The sequence below is a fragment of the Neomonachus schauinslandi genome, chromosome 8, assembly GCF_002201575.2.
Source record: "Neomonachus schauinslandi chromosome 8, ASM220157v2, whole genome shotgun sequence".
In the NCBI taxonomy this organism is placed as follows: Eukaryota; Metazoa; Chordata; class Mammalia; order Carnivora; family Phocidae; genus Neomonachus; species Neomonachus schauinslandi.
This window is the reverse complement of record NC_058410.1, coordinates 126,475,121-126,491,517: the sequence shown is the minus strand read 5'-3', so window position 1 is coordinate 126,491,517 and position 16,397 is coordinate 126,475,121. Positions and strand designations below refer to the sequence as shown.

At 37.8% G+C, this 16,397-nt stretch overlaps 1 protein-coding gene across 1 annotated transcript in view; it reads left to right on the top strand.

Moving 5' to 3' along the window:
* Positions 1–1,809: 1,809 nt before the first annotated feature.
* CAGE1 (cancer antigen 1) overlaps positions 1,810–16,397 on the top strand; it is a gene marked incomplete at both ends in the record, with an annotated part of 61,936 nt that continues 47,348 nt past the window's right edge. The window contains 4 exon segments of the mRNA XM_044917235.1: positions 1,810–1,864; positions 1,867–2,003; positions 5,335–5,422; positions 9,022–9,560. Coding sequence (XP_044773170.1) covers positions 1,810–1,864; positions 1,867–2,003; positions 5,335–5,422; positions 9,022–9,560 — 819 coding nt within the window.

The window sequence follows — 16,397 nt, the reverse complement described above, 5'->3', positions numbered from 1 at the left end:
GGAAATAAGATAAGTGATTTTAGAAAGTTTGTCATACGACTGAAAAAATTTTAAAACAAAACTAGAATTTTGGGCGGTAACTCCCAATGACTTTTTTAACACCCATCTTAAAACAGCGTTAGACTGTCCTGGAATATCTATCTAAATATCTGTATAAATATTTTTAAAGTGTGGCATAAATCTGGTAAGGACAGAATGAAAATGGAAAGCTTAACTTAAAAAGTAAGCTGACAGTCTGTGCCGTATGAACAAAGTTCTAAAAGTGTAACTGGAAGTTCTAGACCATCAAAAAAATTTAAGAAATAAGGCTCTTGCCTTTTTCTGCATTTGGAAAACAAAGATTTTTCAGATTCCCTTCATCACAGCCCAGGTAGCATTTATGTGTTTGGAAGATGGAAAAGGTGAGCATAAAGTTGGGCCTTTCACTAATCCCAGCTAGCCTGCTTGACTCACTGGCTTTTTTATACTTCCAGTGATGACATGATTTTGAAAAAAAAAAAAAAAATCAAGCCTCAAAAAATTATTCATTAATTCGATAATTCAATAAAATAATCCAGGCAAATGGGTAGTGACTGTAGATTGAGAAGTTTTAATAGAAATAAGTCATTGGACTGCAGGATTCATTCAATCAATATTGACTCTGAGCGACATTGCTATTTGCCATAAGGACTACTGAAAAATCATGCATGGACTCCTCTGGAGGCGTTTATAATCTAAATACTGGGGCACTGGCTGGCTCTGTGGGAAGAGCATGTGACTCTTGATCGTGAGTTCAAGCCGTATGTTGGGTGTAGAGATTATTTAAATAAATAAAACTTAAAAAAAAAATCCGTAAATACTAACACCCTTGAAAAGGTGGCAAATACTAAAACAGTAAAATGAATAGCTGCTGAATTGTGATAGAGATTTAGACACAACAACATTGCAGGAATTTTAAACATAGATGAATGGGTAGATAGGAAGATTTCGGGAGAGAGAAGCATTTGCCATGTCAGACTGAAGTAGTAAGGAGCATGATCTATTTACAGGGAAGTGAGCTGGATCTGACTAGAACGGCGGAATACTGGATAGGTAATGTGGGTCCAGGCTATGGGAGACCTAGAAAGTCAAGCAGAAGAACTTGGACTCCGTGTAATTGGACATCCTTTCCACTCCCATCCCCTGACAGACCTGAGGAAGTCACGAGAATATGGGCCAGTGTGATGATGTAAGAGGTGGAAAGAAAACATGGGTTGTGAAAAACATTTTTAAAGGAGGAATGGACAGGACTTGGTAACTGGATAGCCCAGATGATGAGGTAGAAGGATACCAAAGGTGTCTCCAAGTTTTCAAATCCAAGTGCCTGAGAGAATAGTGTGGGATAGGAAAGTGGGAGAAAACTGATTTACAATGTTGGATTTGATTTGATAATGACATAATAGAGAGTATCAAGTAAATAGCAACACAGTATTTTGTGGAACCTGATAGTCCTCTGATAATATTTTGTAAATATCTTTTAAGTAACTGAGAGGTACCTTCATCTTCTGGGTCCCAAGTCTTTTAGGAAATTATTGGATAGTAGCCACATATATATTGACTTGTTTTTGTCCAAATCGATATTTACTACAACACAAAGTGACCATGGTATACTCAAACTAAAAATTTTTATTTTTCTAATAACCTGACAATGGACATTTAAAAATTTAGGACAATGAATGTTGCTTTCTTAATGCAAGGAGAGATGGGGGAGGGGAACCCTTTGTTTGCATATACTAATAAACATTAAAATTATGTTGTTTTTTAAAAGAAGCCTTCCATCATTGAACAGTTAGGAACAAGGACTGTCAAAAAGTTTGGTCATCATCTTCAGATCCTGTGCATTTTGAAATGATGTTTCTCATGAAAAATTAGGAAGCATGTCGGAAGTGGAGGCCATGAATCTCAGCAGTCTTTCTCAAGGCTTCACCCATTCAAATTCTCCCTTCTATATGGAAACCAGCAGTACCACTTCAAACTTGCCTCAGGTGTGCATTGCATATAAGTTCTAGGAGGTACAGATATATTCAGCTTTCACATTGTCTTCCATACAAAAATCTCCTCAAAAATATGAGAAACAATAAAAGAATTTCCAGTGGAGGCTCAGAGGAGGGGAATACTGGGTTTGGTTTTCCCAGTTCCCTTAGTGTACAAAGAAAGAGAGAATTTTACAAATAGTGTTAAAACTGATCCTTTGTAGCCTCCATGTGAAGTCTTAAGTGTGCAACCAAGGGACATGGCCATGACAACTCAGTGACGGGCAGGAAAAGAGTCCAAGGGACTGGACATTTGATCTAGAGCATATTCTAACATGTCAGCATGCAAATGATTCAAATGTCATTCCTAATGGCATTGACAGACCCTGCATGTAAATGATTTTCTATCTTAAGGAAAATTCCAAGTGCCCTTTCTCACAAAATAAAAGATTATATTGTCCCAAATCATGATGAATGTTGTTCTAAATGTTTCACAATTATTAGCAAGTATGTAAATAATAGGAATGAATTAGGTTGTGCCATATGTAATTTGACTTTGTTCAAAAATGGACAAATATTGGTAGTTTCATGTGGATTAGCCCATAAAATGGCATAACCTATCTAAAGGGCTATTTAGTGATAAGAAAACACATTTTATTTTTAATTCTACCTCAAGGAAGTATGAAAATGAGATATGTTCAGAATTACCTTTAATAAATAAACATTAGGGGTGCTGATGAGCTCAGTCAGAAGAGCATGTGACTCTTGATCTCAGGGTTGTTAAGTTCCAGCCCCAGGTTGGGTTTAGAGATTACTAAAAATAAATAAATAAATAAACTTTAAGAAAGGTATCATTTAAAATAAATAAGTAAACATTAGAAGCAACCTAAATTTTTATCAGTAGGGACCTAGTTAAATTATTTCACAGATTTACAGTGGATATGTAAACCTTAAATATGGTAATACAGATACAGAGTTGACCCCTGACCAATGCGGGGCTTAGAGGTACCGACTCCCCTCACAGTTGAAAGGCTTCATATAACTTTTGAGGCCCCCCAAACCTAAGTACTGATAGCCTACTGTAGAGCGGAAGCCTTAACAATAACATGAATGAATAGTCAATTAACACATGATTTGTGTGTTGTATTTATTATATACTGTATTCTTATAATGAAGTAAGCTAGAGGAAAGAAATGTGATTAAGAAAATCATTAGGAGTGGGGGTGCCTGGGTGGCACAGTTAGTTAAGCATCTGACCCAGTTTCAGCTCAGGTCCTGATCTCAGGGTTGTGAGCCCGCCTCAGGCTCAGCCCTGAGCATGGAGTCAGCTTAAGACTTTCTCTCCCTCTCACTCTGCCCCTATCCCCTGCGCTATCTCTCTCTCTCTACCCCCCCTTTCTGTCAAATAAACAATTAATTTTTTAAAAGATTTTGTTTATTTGAGACAGAGAGTGAGAGGGAGAGCAGGGTTGGGGAGAGAGAAGCAGACTCCTGGCTGAGCAGGGAGGCCAATGCAGGGCTCCATCCCAAGACCCTGAGATGCTTAACCATCTGAGCCACCCAGGTGCCCCTAAACAAATTAAATTTTTTAAAAAAGAAAATCATTAGGATAAAATATATTTACAGTATTATACTGTATTTATCAGAAAAATCTATGTGTAAGTGGACTTGGGCAGTTCAAACTCATGTTGTTCAAGGATGAACTATATATTTGTTGATGTAGAAAGATGATCATATAGCTTCTCCCTAGGTAATGGGCTTTTGAGTGTTTTTACTTTATTTTTTAAAAAATAATGTTAAAGATTCTTTTATATAATGATAATTTTTATCATATTTTCATTTTTTTTAAATGATTTTATTTATTATTTGACAGAGAGAGACACAGTGAGAGAGGGAACACAAGCAGGGGGAGTAGGAGAGGGAGAAGCAGGCTTCCCCGCGGTGCAGGGAGCCCGATGTGGGGCTCGATCCCAGGACCCTGGGATCACGACCTGAGCCGAAGGCAGACGCTTAACGACTGAGCCACCCAGGCGCCCCCATATTTTCATTTTAAAAGAAAATTTTGTTATAGTGTTAATCAGGGTCTAACATCTTATGTATCAAATTATAAAGAACGAATTCTTAAATTATGTAAAGAGGTTCTCTTTCTTGGAATTCACTGAGTATTTTGTTCTTTATAAAGAATTTATAGACTAAAGGAACAAAAGGCATATTTTAGTTAAAAACACTATTATCATAGAAGGCTAGAGTTAGAAGTGAGCTCTGTATTTGACAGATAGTGGAGTTCCAAGAAGTTTGTGTAAATATAACATCAATACATGTGAATAATGCTATTTTATTTTTCAAGTATATTATTCTTGATACTTTTAAAATCTCATTAGCAGGAATGGTCTAAATTACCAAGGAGTCTAAAAAAACAAATTGTTGGGCTCCTGGGTGGCTCAGTTGGTTAAGCAACTGCCTTCGGCTCAGGTCATGATCCTGGAGTCCCGGGATCGAGTCCCACATCGGGCTCCCTGCTCAGAGGGGGTCTGCTTCTCCCTCTGACCCTCTTCCCTCTTGTGCTCTGTCTCTCATTCTCTCTTTCTCAAATAAATAAATAAAATCTTTTAAAAAAAATTGTTGTAAAATATAACTCAGTTTTTCTCATACTTGAGGTACATTCAATAAGTACAACAATGTAAGAAGAAGCATGATTGAATAGAGGTTTGTAACCAGATGACTTTAGTAAGAGATACAAATTTTTTTAGAGCATCCTCTAGGTCTCACATACTTGATACACTATCCATGATTAAACCAATGCTTTCCTCAAACTTTCAAAATACTTTCTTTAATATCTTACTTATACTATTAATTTAGTTCACAAAACCTTTTATCCTAGATAACATTAAGGTAACTTTGAGAATAAGCCCTACATGAATTTTTTTAGATTTCTATCTATTGGAATCATATTTCACCTCATTACTGGAACCCTGGATCTTCACTGTCAAGACCTGAATAACAAGTATCCTCATAGTTGTTTAGACCAGATTTAGCAAACTTCAAAGGGTGATCAGAGATATATACATTATCATACATCCCTACATTTATAGTAACATGATTTGACTTACCAAAAAACCAAAATATTAAAATAGCAAGATACTTGCTTAATGTCATTTAATATCGTAATTCCATTAGCATGGTTTTACTAAAAAGGAGTTCAGATATACAGTAGGAAAGGGTACCAGAGTACATTCTACCCATGCAACAAAAAGTTACATAGCAATGCATATACATGTTCAGAAGAGGCTTATGATATTTATTTGAAGTATTAATATTAATGCCTTGTTTATTATTAATACAGAATGAAATAAAGAATGCTGAAAGGGAAGATGAGTCTAAATTCACACATTGCGAAGAAATTTATTGCACACTAGATGATTGGTTAGGTGGTGAGTATCTCTTTGTTGGCAATACGCAGAGAGATTTTTGTGTGTGTGTCCTATGATAACAGCAATAATAGTAATAGCCAGGTGCTAATATACACGATCACATTTAATCTACAAACAATCCTATGAAATAGGGCTTTTTTTTTCTTTTTAAATAAGGGTTGTTTTGTCTCTACTTTACAGATGAGAAACATGAGGCTCAGAGAATAGCTTGAGAAGTACAAACCATAAGCAACACATTTGACTCCACTAAAATTTTTAAAAATTTCTATATGACCAAATTATAAGCCAGAAAAAAAAAGAACAAGACTCAGACTAAGATACATGCAATATGTACATTGACAACATTAGTATCCAAGGTTAAAACTCCAATAAGAAAGAGACATATATAACTCGATAGAAAAACAGGCAAAGAATATGTATTAGCTTGCTAGAGCTCCCATAACAAAACACTGCAGACCAGGTGACTTCAACAATGGAAATGTATTTTCTCACAGTTCTAGAAGCTGGAAGTCCAAGATCAAGGTGTCAGAAGAGTTGGTTTATCCTGAGACCTCCCAGATAGCCGTTTTCTTGTTTTTACATGGCCTTTTCCCTGTGCCTCCCTGGTGTCTTTTCTTCCTATAAGAACACCAGTTATATTGGATTAGGGCCCCAGTTTTATGACTTCATTTAACTTTAATTACCTCTTTAAAGGCCCCATCTCCCAATATAGTTATATCCTAAGGTACTGGGGGGTAAGCCTTCAACACAAGAATTTTGAGGAGATACAATGCAGGCCATAACAGTATCTAATAGGCAGATCACAGAAACCTGCAAGATTATTAAAAAGACCACAAAATTCCATTTCATATGTATCAGTTTAACTTGCCTGGAAGGATGTAGCAGAGCAAAGAAACTTTTTTGCTATTGGTGGAAGTATAAACTGGTGGAACCACTTTGGAGAGTAATTTTGCAATGTCTAGTGAAGTTGAAAATACATATTTTCTATAATCCAGCAATTCCACTTTGAGGTATATACCCAGAACCTAAACAAAAATTCTTAGTGTACATTGAAACATGTATAAGGATGTTCACTGAAGAGTTGTTTTTAATAGCAAAATTAGAAACAAATATCTAACAAAAAGGAAAGAAAGTGTAATCCTTCAGTAAAATTAACTAGATCTACATGTATTTACATGGCTAAATCTGAAAAGCAAAATTTTAAGTGAAATAAAGACTTTCATGTGGATATACATTTATATTTTTATATGTGATATATAGGTTACAAATATAATTTGATTCTAATTACATAAAACTTAAAAACACAGAAAATAATACTATATTTCCACAGTTCACCCAGGGTGCTGCAGGATCTTTTGAAATATTTAGGAAACAGTGATACTTGACGTCTTTTGGACCCCACAAACCAGTAACTTGAGATAGTTCACTATTTCAATGTAAAACCATACTATAACCCTTTCTATAAAATATTATTTGCAAAGCTGGGTTTTTGGAGGTTGCTATGATAAAAAGCAAGTATTGTATGAAAAGCAATGTGGAGTAGAAAGTGAGGGTTGATGTCATCCTATCTGATTCCAAGATTTGAAACATGTGGTACCCAATAGTGCATCCAAATAGTAAGTTTGGTTGTATAAGAATGATATAAAACATTGTGTTTTTCTTTCAGTTTATGTATATTTTTGAACATCTACTAAGTTAGGGCAAATACTTTATTTGAACCTAACTATTTAATAAATGGAACTGTTAGGTATTTCTCTTGGTCTTTTGGTGCTGTGTGTAATTACTGAGACAGTAAGATGTCACAAAATGAGAAATTCTGGGAAGTTGATATCTATTATTTAAGGTACATAAATGAGTAGTAAAAGTAGGAAAATATGGATGGGAAGAATGAATACATACCAGCTTCAGTTCATCAGTAGTTATCTCTGGGAAGGGGGAAAGGAGAGAATTGAGATAGAAGGGAGGCATCATTAATTTTGTAACACTTTCTTTCCACTTTACCTTATTTGCTTCTGATTTTTAAAAACGTTTTAGGTCTGGATCATTTGTCATGTTGAGAAACAGTATAGCATAGCATTTAGAAATAGTATTCTAGATGGCTAAAATCAACAACACAGGAAACAACAGGTGTTGGTGAGGATGCAGAGAAAGGGAAACCCTCTTGCACTGTTGATGGGAATGCAAGCTGGTGCAGCCACTCTGGAAAACTGTATGGAGGTTCCTCAAAAAGTTAAAAATAGAACTACCCTATGACCCAGCAATTGCACTTCTAGGTATTTATCCAAAGGATACAAAAGTACTGATTCAAAGGGGCACATGCACCCCAATGTTTATAGCAGCAATGTCCACAGTAGCAAAATTATGTAAAGAGCCTAGATGTCCATCGACAGATGAATGGATAAAGAAGATGTGTATCTATACACTGGAATAGTACTCTGCCATCAAAAAGAATGAAATCTTGCCATTTGCAATAATGTGGATGGAGCTAGAGGGTATTATGCTAAGTGAATAAAGTTAGTCAGAGAAAGACAAATATATGATTTCACTCATATGTAGAATTGAAGAAACAAAACAGATGAACATAGGAGAAGGGAAAGAAAAATAAGATAAAAACAGAGAGGGAGGCAAACCATAAGAGACTCTATAGTTAGGGGAACAAACTGAGGGTTGCTGGAGGGGAGGTGGGGGGGATGGGCTAAATGGGTGATGGATATTAAGAAAGGTACTTGTTGGGATGAGCACTGGGTGTTGTGTGTAAGTGATGAATCACTACATCTATCCCTGAAACTAATACTACACTATATGTTAACTAACTTGAATTTAAATTTAAGAAAATAAAAAGAAAAGAAACAGTATTCCAGAACTGCAGCTGCACTGCGTACCCACTCTGTGACCTTAGGCAAGTAAAACGACTTAATATCTCTTATGTCTCAGTTTCCTTATCTGTACAACAGGGATGATAACAATGCCTAGCTCATGAGATTGTGAGATGAAACAAGTTTCTATGTGTTTATTATTATTCTGTTGTGCTTTTGTAGTCTTTGGAAACATATTGAAAACATTTTAAAATTACAGTATGACAAAAGAGTTTTGAAGATATCTTAGGATTGGTTGCAATGGTATTTGACCAGAATGACTATAACAAGCTTTTTTGTAGCAGTCATGTGAGAACTTCCGGCCCCTGTGTAAAAGTGGTTCTGTTTTGGGTTTTGTTTTGTTTTTTTTTTAAGATTTCATTTATTTATTTGATAGAGAGAGACACAGCAAGAGGGAACACAAGCAGGGGGAGTGGGAGAGGGAGAGTAGAGGGAGAAGCAGGCTTCTGGAAGAGCAGGGAGCCCAATGCGGGGCTCGATCCCAGGACCTGGGATCATGACCTGAGCCAAAGGCAGACGCTTAACGACTGAGCCACCCAAGCGCCCCTAAAAGTGGTTCTGTTTTGTTTGCTAGCACAGTCATGCTGAAATCCACTCAATAAAAAATGTTGTAATTAATATAATTTAAATAGACTCCAGCAGTTTCATAAATGTAAATATAACTGTTAACATACAAGTTTATGGTCAGCTAATTCTTATTTCCATCTTTCTCTTTCTAATGAGATGTCAGCATTGGAAATGATTCACAGAACTTACTAACTCAGCCAGTTGACACCAGCATTTCCCCCTTGAGGCAATTTGAACCCATTTGCAAATTTCATCTGAGAGAAGCATTTAATAATGAAATGATAACATTTCAAAATCGGACAGAAAGCTCACCTTACACGGAGAAACCAGAAATGCAAAGTCATGTGTATAATTATGCAAAAGACACCAATATGAAGGAAGATTCATTTAAGGAAGAAGATCCAGTGGGAACTGGCATGTCCGCAAATGAAGACCAACTTGCTCATGAGTGTGTCACACAATCTTCTAGAAGCCCACCTCTAGTGCACAGCGGTGGAGAGACACTGAAATTCATGGAAATGTCACTGCCTAAAAGTGCTTCCGTGGAGTCTGCGCTCAAACCTAGTCAAACTCAAAGCTTCTTGTATAAGGAAAAGGTACACAGAGATGTTGAAAAACCATTTTACAAAGAGAATAGCTTTAACCTCTTTGATCTGAGAGCCAATGATAAAACAGAGGAGGTAAGATTTTTGATGGTCAGTATAATTTGTAGAGTGTTATATGTGCTTTCCAAAAATATATATATTTATATATATATATGTTTTATATATATAAAATCTGAGACATTTCCAAGTACTGCTAGATAATCTAATCAGCACGAAGGAAATTGCTTCTCTGGGGAAAATGCCTTCTGAGAGCTTAATCAATTTAGAAACAAATTCTTTCTAATAAAATCAAGTCCATATGTGAAGATTAGCTCTCCCGAATGATAATTTCTTTGAGGATCAGGGCTCTGTCTTGCTCATCCTTTTATGTATCTTAGCATCTACCTAGTGCCTTGAATATAATGAATTACGTTTGGTGAATCAAACTGGCTGGAACTCAGTTTACAGTAAGGAAAAGGTTAAGAAGAAGGAGAGAGACATTAGGTCATTTGACAAGAAAATCTTAAAATTTTTCTATCGAGGGATTTCTATTGACAAGCACAAAATATTAATTTTTCTACCAAAGTGAAAATATTAATTTGTCTTTTGACTTATTCTTTCTGGGCACACATGTAGTATCCTAAGAACACTGAAGATGCCAATAGTATAAATCCTATGTACTCTCTGAAAATTTTTATAAACTAACAATTTTAAGAATTGGTATGGGCAAATAGATAATAATCCAGGAATAACACAAATAGTACTTTTTTATTGTAAGTCTGATGAAAAAAATCTATGACTATTATGTTTCATTTACAAAATGAGCAGTTTTTTTGTTCATTTATTTGGAAGCAGTATGTAAAAGAGAACTTTATTTCCCTATGTTGATTCTGCAAAATGACATTTAAAAAACTTGTTTAATTAGTGTTTCTCAAGATTGCTCCTTCCTATTTCCACTGCATTTAGTCATTTATTCAGCCGATGAATACTTTCAGCAATCTATTATGTGCTAGGCCTTGTACTATGTGTTGGTTATATAATGGTTTAAAAAAATGCAGGTTTTGTCCTCATAAAATAACACATTAGTAGAGGAAATTCACATTAAATAATCACACAAGTAAATGTAAACTTGCAACTATGGTAAGTGCTATGAAGAGTTATATAAAGTGCATGTAAAGTGTATGTTGTGTAATATTACATATAAACTATAAACTGCAAGTATGATAATTGTTGTGAATAAAATGACAGGAATCTTACTGTTCCTGAAGTAGTGGTAATTGAGCTGAGCTCTGAAGGATGAGTTAGGAGTTAATTAAGTTAACTGTGGGTGGGATTAGCATTCCATGCAGAAGTAACATGTGCAAGGACCCTGTGGCTTCAGGGAGCACGGCACCCACTAGGACCTGGCGGGAGCCCAATGTTTTTGGATCAAAGGTGGCAGGTACTAGATGAGGATGGACAGGTAGCGTGGGTCAGGCATCAAGATCAGACATTGGAATCTTGTAGGCCTTGGTAGGGATAGTTGTCTTTATCCCAGAACAATGGTAAACTGTTAAAATATAGGGGTCTAGGGGGCGGAGCAAGATGGCGGAGGAGTAGGAGACCTGGATTTCGTCTGGTCTCAGGAATTCAGCTGGATAGGGATCAAACCATTCTGAACACCTACAAACTCAACAGGAGATCGAAGAAAAGAAGAGCAACAACTCTCTCATCAGAAAAGCGACCACTTTCTGGAAGGTAGGACGTGCGGAGAAGTGAATCCGAGGCGATATTCGGGAGGATAGACGGCGGGGGAGGGGCCTCCGGCGGCCGCTTCTGGCAAGTGATAGAACCACGGAGCACAAAATCGGAACTTTTAAAAGTCTGCTCCACTGAGGGACGTCACTCTGGTGGCTAAGCGGGGGGTGGAACCCTCCGGGACAGTGTGGTCTCAGGACCCACGGGTCACAGAAAGACCGGGGGTGCCTGAGTGTGGCAGAGCTCCCAGGTATCGGAGCAGGGAAACCGGCTGCAGAGGCGGAGCCCAGGCGCGGGCTCTCAGCTCGGGGTGGCCATAAACCGTGATCCGCGGCACAGTCGGGCCACTGCTCCTCCAGCAGGGACCCAACAAGCGGCAGATCCGGGGAGACTCACCTTCCTCCCCTGGGAGGAGCCGCGGGAGTGCGCCGCAGGGATCTGCTGGGTTTGGAGACTCCACCCGGGGTCGGGTGCCAGAGATAGAAACGCGCGGTCACAGGCTGGGTGAGCACGGAGTGCGGCTGGAGACCGGGGAGACGGGAGTGACTGACGGCTTTTCTCTGGGGACTCGCTGAGGAGCGGGGCCCCGAGTTCTCGGCTCCTCCGGGGCGGAGATTGGGAGGCTGCCATTTTCACTCTCCGCCTCCAAAGCTGTACGGAAAGCTCGCAGGGAACAAAAGCCCCGGAGAGCAAACCTGAGCAGATTACTTAGCTGGGAGGGGGCAAGGGCGGGGCAATTCTGCCTCCGGCAAAGACATTTGGAAACCACGGCAACAGGACCCTCCCCAGAAGATCAGCGAGAACAGCCAGCCAAGACCAAGTTTACCGATCAATGAGAACGGCAGAACTCCAGCGCTAGGGGACTACTGCACATAGAATTCATGGCTTTTTTACCATTATTCTGTAGTCTTTAAAGTTAATTTTTTTTTAACTGTCTTTTTTTCTTTTTTTTTCTTTTTGAATTTTTCTTTTTCCCTTTTTCAACCAACATCTTATCAATCCCTTTTTTTTAAAAAAAAAACATTTTTATTTTTCATTTTTAGAGTCATATTCTATCCCTTCATAGTAGTTACCCGTATTTTTGGCTTATATATATAAGTTGTTCTCTCTTTAAAATTTTGAGATAGTTTCTTCTAACAGATCAAAATATACCCTAAATCTCTAGTATATGGTGTTTTCTATTCCCCTGCCTGATCACATCCTCTCCATTTTTTTTTCTTTTTTTAAATCCTCTTCTTTCTTTTTTCAAACAACTTCTTATCAATTCTTTTTATAAAATTTTTTTTTAAAGATTTTATTTATTTATTTGAGAGAGAGAATGAGAGACAGAGAGCATGAGAGTCAGAGGGAGAAGCAGACTCCCTGCCGAGCAGGGAGCCCGATGCGGGACTCGATCCCGGGACTCCAGGATCATGACCTGAGCCGAAGGCAGTCGCTTAACCAACTGAGCCACCCAGGCGCCCTATAAAATTTTTTATAATTTCCATCTTTACAGTCATATTCCATCCCTTCATCATATCAACCCTTATTTTTGTACATATATAAGTTTTTCTTTCTTTAAAATTTTGGGAGGCACTTTCTTCTAAAAGACCAAAATACACCCCAAATCTAGTGTGTGGCACTGATCTATATACCAGCCTGATCATATTTGATCACATTCTGGTTTTTTTGTTGTTGTTGTTTTGTTTTGTTTGTTTTTGTTTTTATCTTTATCTTTTTCTTTTTTTTCTTTTTCTTTTTTCTCTCTTTCCCTTTCTTTTCCCACTGCTTCAGGTTTTTTCTGATTTGTTTAGTGTATATTTTCTGGGGACGTTGTTACTCTGCTAGCATTTTGTTCTCTCATTAATCTATTCTCCTCTGCACAAAATGACAAGATGGAAAAAATCACCTCAACAAAAAGAACAAGAGGTAGTACCGACTGCCAGGGACCTACTCAATACGGACATTAGTACAATGTCAGATCTACAGTTCAGAATCATCACTTTAAAGATACTAGCTGGGCTTGAAATAAATATGGAAGTTATTAGAGAAACCCTTTCTGGAGAAGTAAAAGAACTAAAATCCAACCAAGTAGAAATCAAAAAGGCTATTAATGAGGTGCAATCAAAAATGGGGGCGCTAACTGCTAGAATAAATGAGGCAGAAGAGAGAATCAGTAATATAGAAGATGAAATGATGGAAAATAAAGAAGCTGAGAAAAAGAGAGATAAACAACTACTGGATCACGAGGGCAGAATTCGAGAGATAAGCGATACCATAAGACGAAACAACATTAGAATAATTGGGATCCCAGAAGAAGAAGAAAGAGAGAGAGGGGCAGAAGGTATAATGGAGCAAATTATAGCAGAGAACTTCCCTAATTTGGGGAAGGAAACAGGCATGAAAATCCAGGAAGCACAGAGAACCCCTCTCAAAATCAATAAAAATAGGTCAACACCCCGACATCTAATAGTAAAACTTACGAGTCTCATAGACAAAGAGAAAATCCTGAAAGCAGCTCGGGAGAAGAGATATGTAACCTACAAGGGTAGAAACATTAGATTGGCACCAGACCTATCCACAGAGACCTGGCAGGCCAGAAAGGACTGGCAGGATATATTCAGAGCACTCAATGAGAAAAATATGCAGCCAAGAATAGTATATCCAGCTAGGCTGTCATTGAAAATTGAAGGAGAGATAAAAAGCTTCCAGGACAAACAAAAACTAAAGGAATTTGCAAACACAAAACCAGCCCTACAGGAAATCTTGAAAGGGGTCCTCTAAGCAAAGAGAGACCCTAAAAGCAACATAGACCAGAAAGGAACACAGACAATATACGGTAACAGTCACCCTACAGGCAATACAATGGCCCTAAATTCCTATCTTTCAATAGTTACCCTGAATGTAAATGGGCTCAATGCCCCAATCAAAAGACACAGGCTATCAGACTGGATTAAAAAACAAGACCCATCGATATGCTGTCTGCAAGAGACTCATTTTCGACCCAAAGACAGCCCCAGATTGAAAGTGAGGGGGTGGAAAACCATTTACCATGCTAATGGACACCAAAAGAAAGCTGGGGTGGCAATCCTTATATCAGACAAATTAGATTTTAAACCAAAGACTGTAATAAGAGATGAGGAAGGGGCGCCTAGGTGGCTCAGTTGGTTAAGCGACTGCCTTCGGCTCAGGTCATGATCCTGGAGTCCCTGGATCGAGTCCCGCATCGGGCTCCCTGCTCAGCAGGGAGTCTGCTTCTCCCTCTGACCCTCCTCCCTCTCATGCTCTCTGTCTCTCATTCTCTCTGTCTCAAATAAATAAATAAAATCTTTTAAAAAAAATAATAAAAAAAAAAAAAAAAAAAAAAAAAAGAGATGAGGAAGGACATTATATCATACTTAAAGGATCTATCCAACAAGAAGATCTAACAATTGTAAATATCTATGCCCCTAACATGGGAGCAGCCAATTATATAAGCCAATTAATAACAAAAGCAAAGAAACACATCGACAACAATACAATAATAGTGGGGGACTTTAACACCCCCCTCACTGAAATGGACAGATCGTCTAAGCAAAAGATCAACAAGGAAATAAAGACTTTAAATGACACACTGGACCAAATGGACTTTACAGACATATTCAGAACATTCCACCCCAAAGCAACGGAATACACATTCTTCTCTAGTGCCCATGGAACATTCTCCAGAATAGATCACATCCTAGGTCATAAATCAGGTCGCAACTGGTACCAAAAGATTGGAATCATTCCCTGCCTATTTTCAGACCACAATGCTTTGAAACTAGAGCTCAATCACAAGACAAAAGTCAGAAAGAACTCAAATACATGGAGGCTAAAGAGCATCCTACTGAAGAACGAATGGGTCAACCAGGAAATTAAAGAAGAATTTAAAAAATACATGGAAACCAATGAAAATGAAAACACAACTATTCAAAATCTTTGGGATGCAGCAAAGGCAGTCCTAAAAGGAAAGTATATAGCAATACAAGCCTTTCTCAAGAAGCAAGAAAGGTCTCAAGTACACAACCTAACCCTACACCTAAAGGAGCTGGAGAAAGAACAGCAAATAAAGCCTAAACCCAGCAGGAGAAGAGAAATAATAAAGATCAGAGCAGAAATCAATGAAATAGAAACTAAAAGAACAGTAGAACAGATCAATGAAACTAGGAGCTGGTTCTTTGAAAGAATTAACAAGATTGATAAACCCCTGGCCAGACTTATCAAAAAGAGAAGAGAAATGACCCAAATCAACAAAATCATGAATGAAAGAGGAGAGATCACAACCAACACCAAAGAAATACAAACAATTATAAGAACATATTATGAACAACTCTATGCCAGCAAATTAGATAACCTGGAAGAAATGGATGCATTCCTAGAGATGTACCAACTACCAAAACTGAACCAGGATGAAATAGAAAACCTGAACAGACCTATAACCACTAAGGAAATTGAAGCAGTCATCCAAAATCTCCCAACAAACAAAAGCCCAGGGCCAGATGGCTTCCCAGGGGAATTCTACCAAACATTTCAAGAAGAATTAATACCTATTCTTCTGAAACTGTTCCAAAAAATAGAAATGGAAGGAAAACTTCCCAACTCATTTTATGAGGCCAGCATTACCTTGATCTGAAAACCAGACAAAGACCCCATCAAAAAGGAGAATTACAGACCAATATCCCTGATGAACATGGATGCAAAAATTCTCACCAAAATACTAGCCATTAGGATCCAACAGTACATTAAAAGGATTATTCACCATGACCAAGTGGGATTTATCCCTGGGCTGCAAGGTTGGTTCAACATCCGCAAATCAATCAATGTGATACAATACATTAACAAAAGAAAGAACAAGAATCATATGATCCTCTCAATAGATGCAGAAAAAGCATTTGACAAAGTACAGCATCCTTTCTTGATCAAAACTCTTCAGGGTATAGGGATAGAGGGTACATACCTCAATATCATAAAAGCCATCTATGAAAAACCTACAGCGAATATCATTCTCAATGGGGAAAAACTGAGAGCTTTCCCCCTAAGGTCAAGAACGCAGCAGGGATGTCCACTATCACCACTGCTATTCAACATAGTATTGGAAGTCCTAGCCACAGCAATCAGACAACAAAAAGAAATCAAAGGCATCCAAATCGGCAAAGAAGAAGTCAAACTCTCACTCTTTGCAGATGATATGATACTTTATGTGGAAAACCC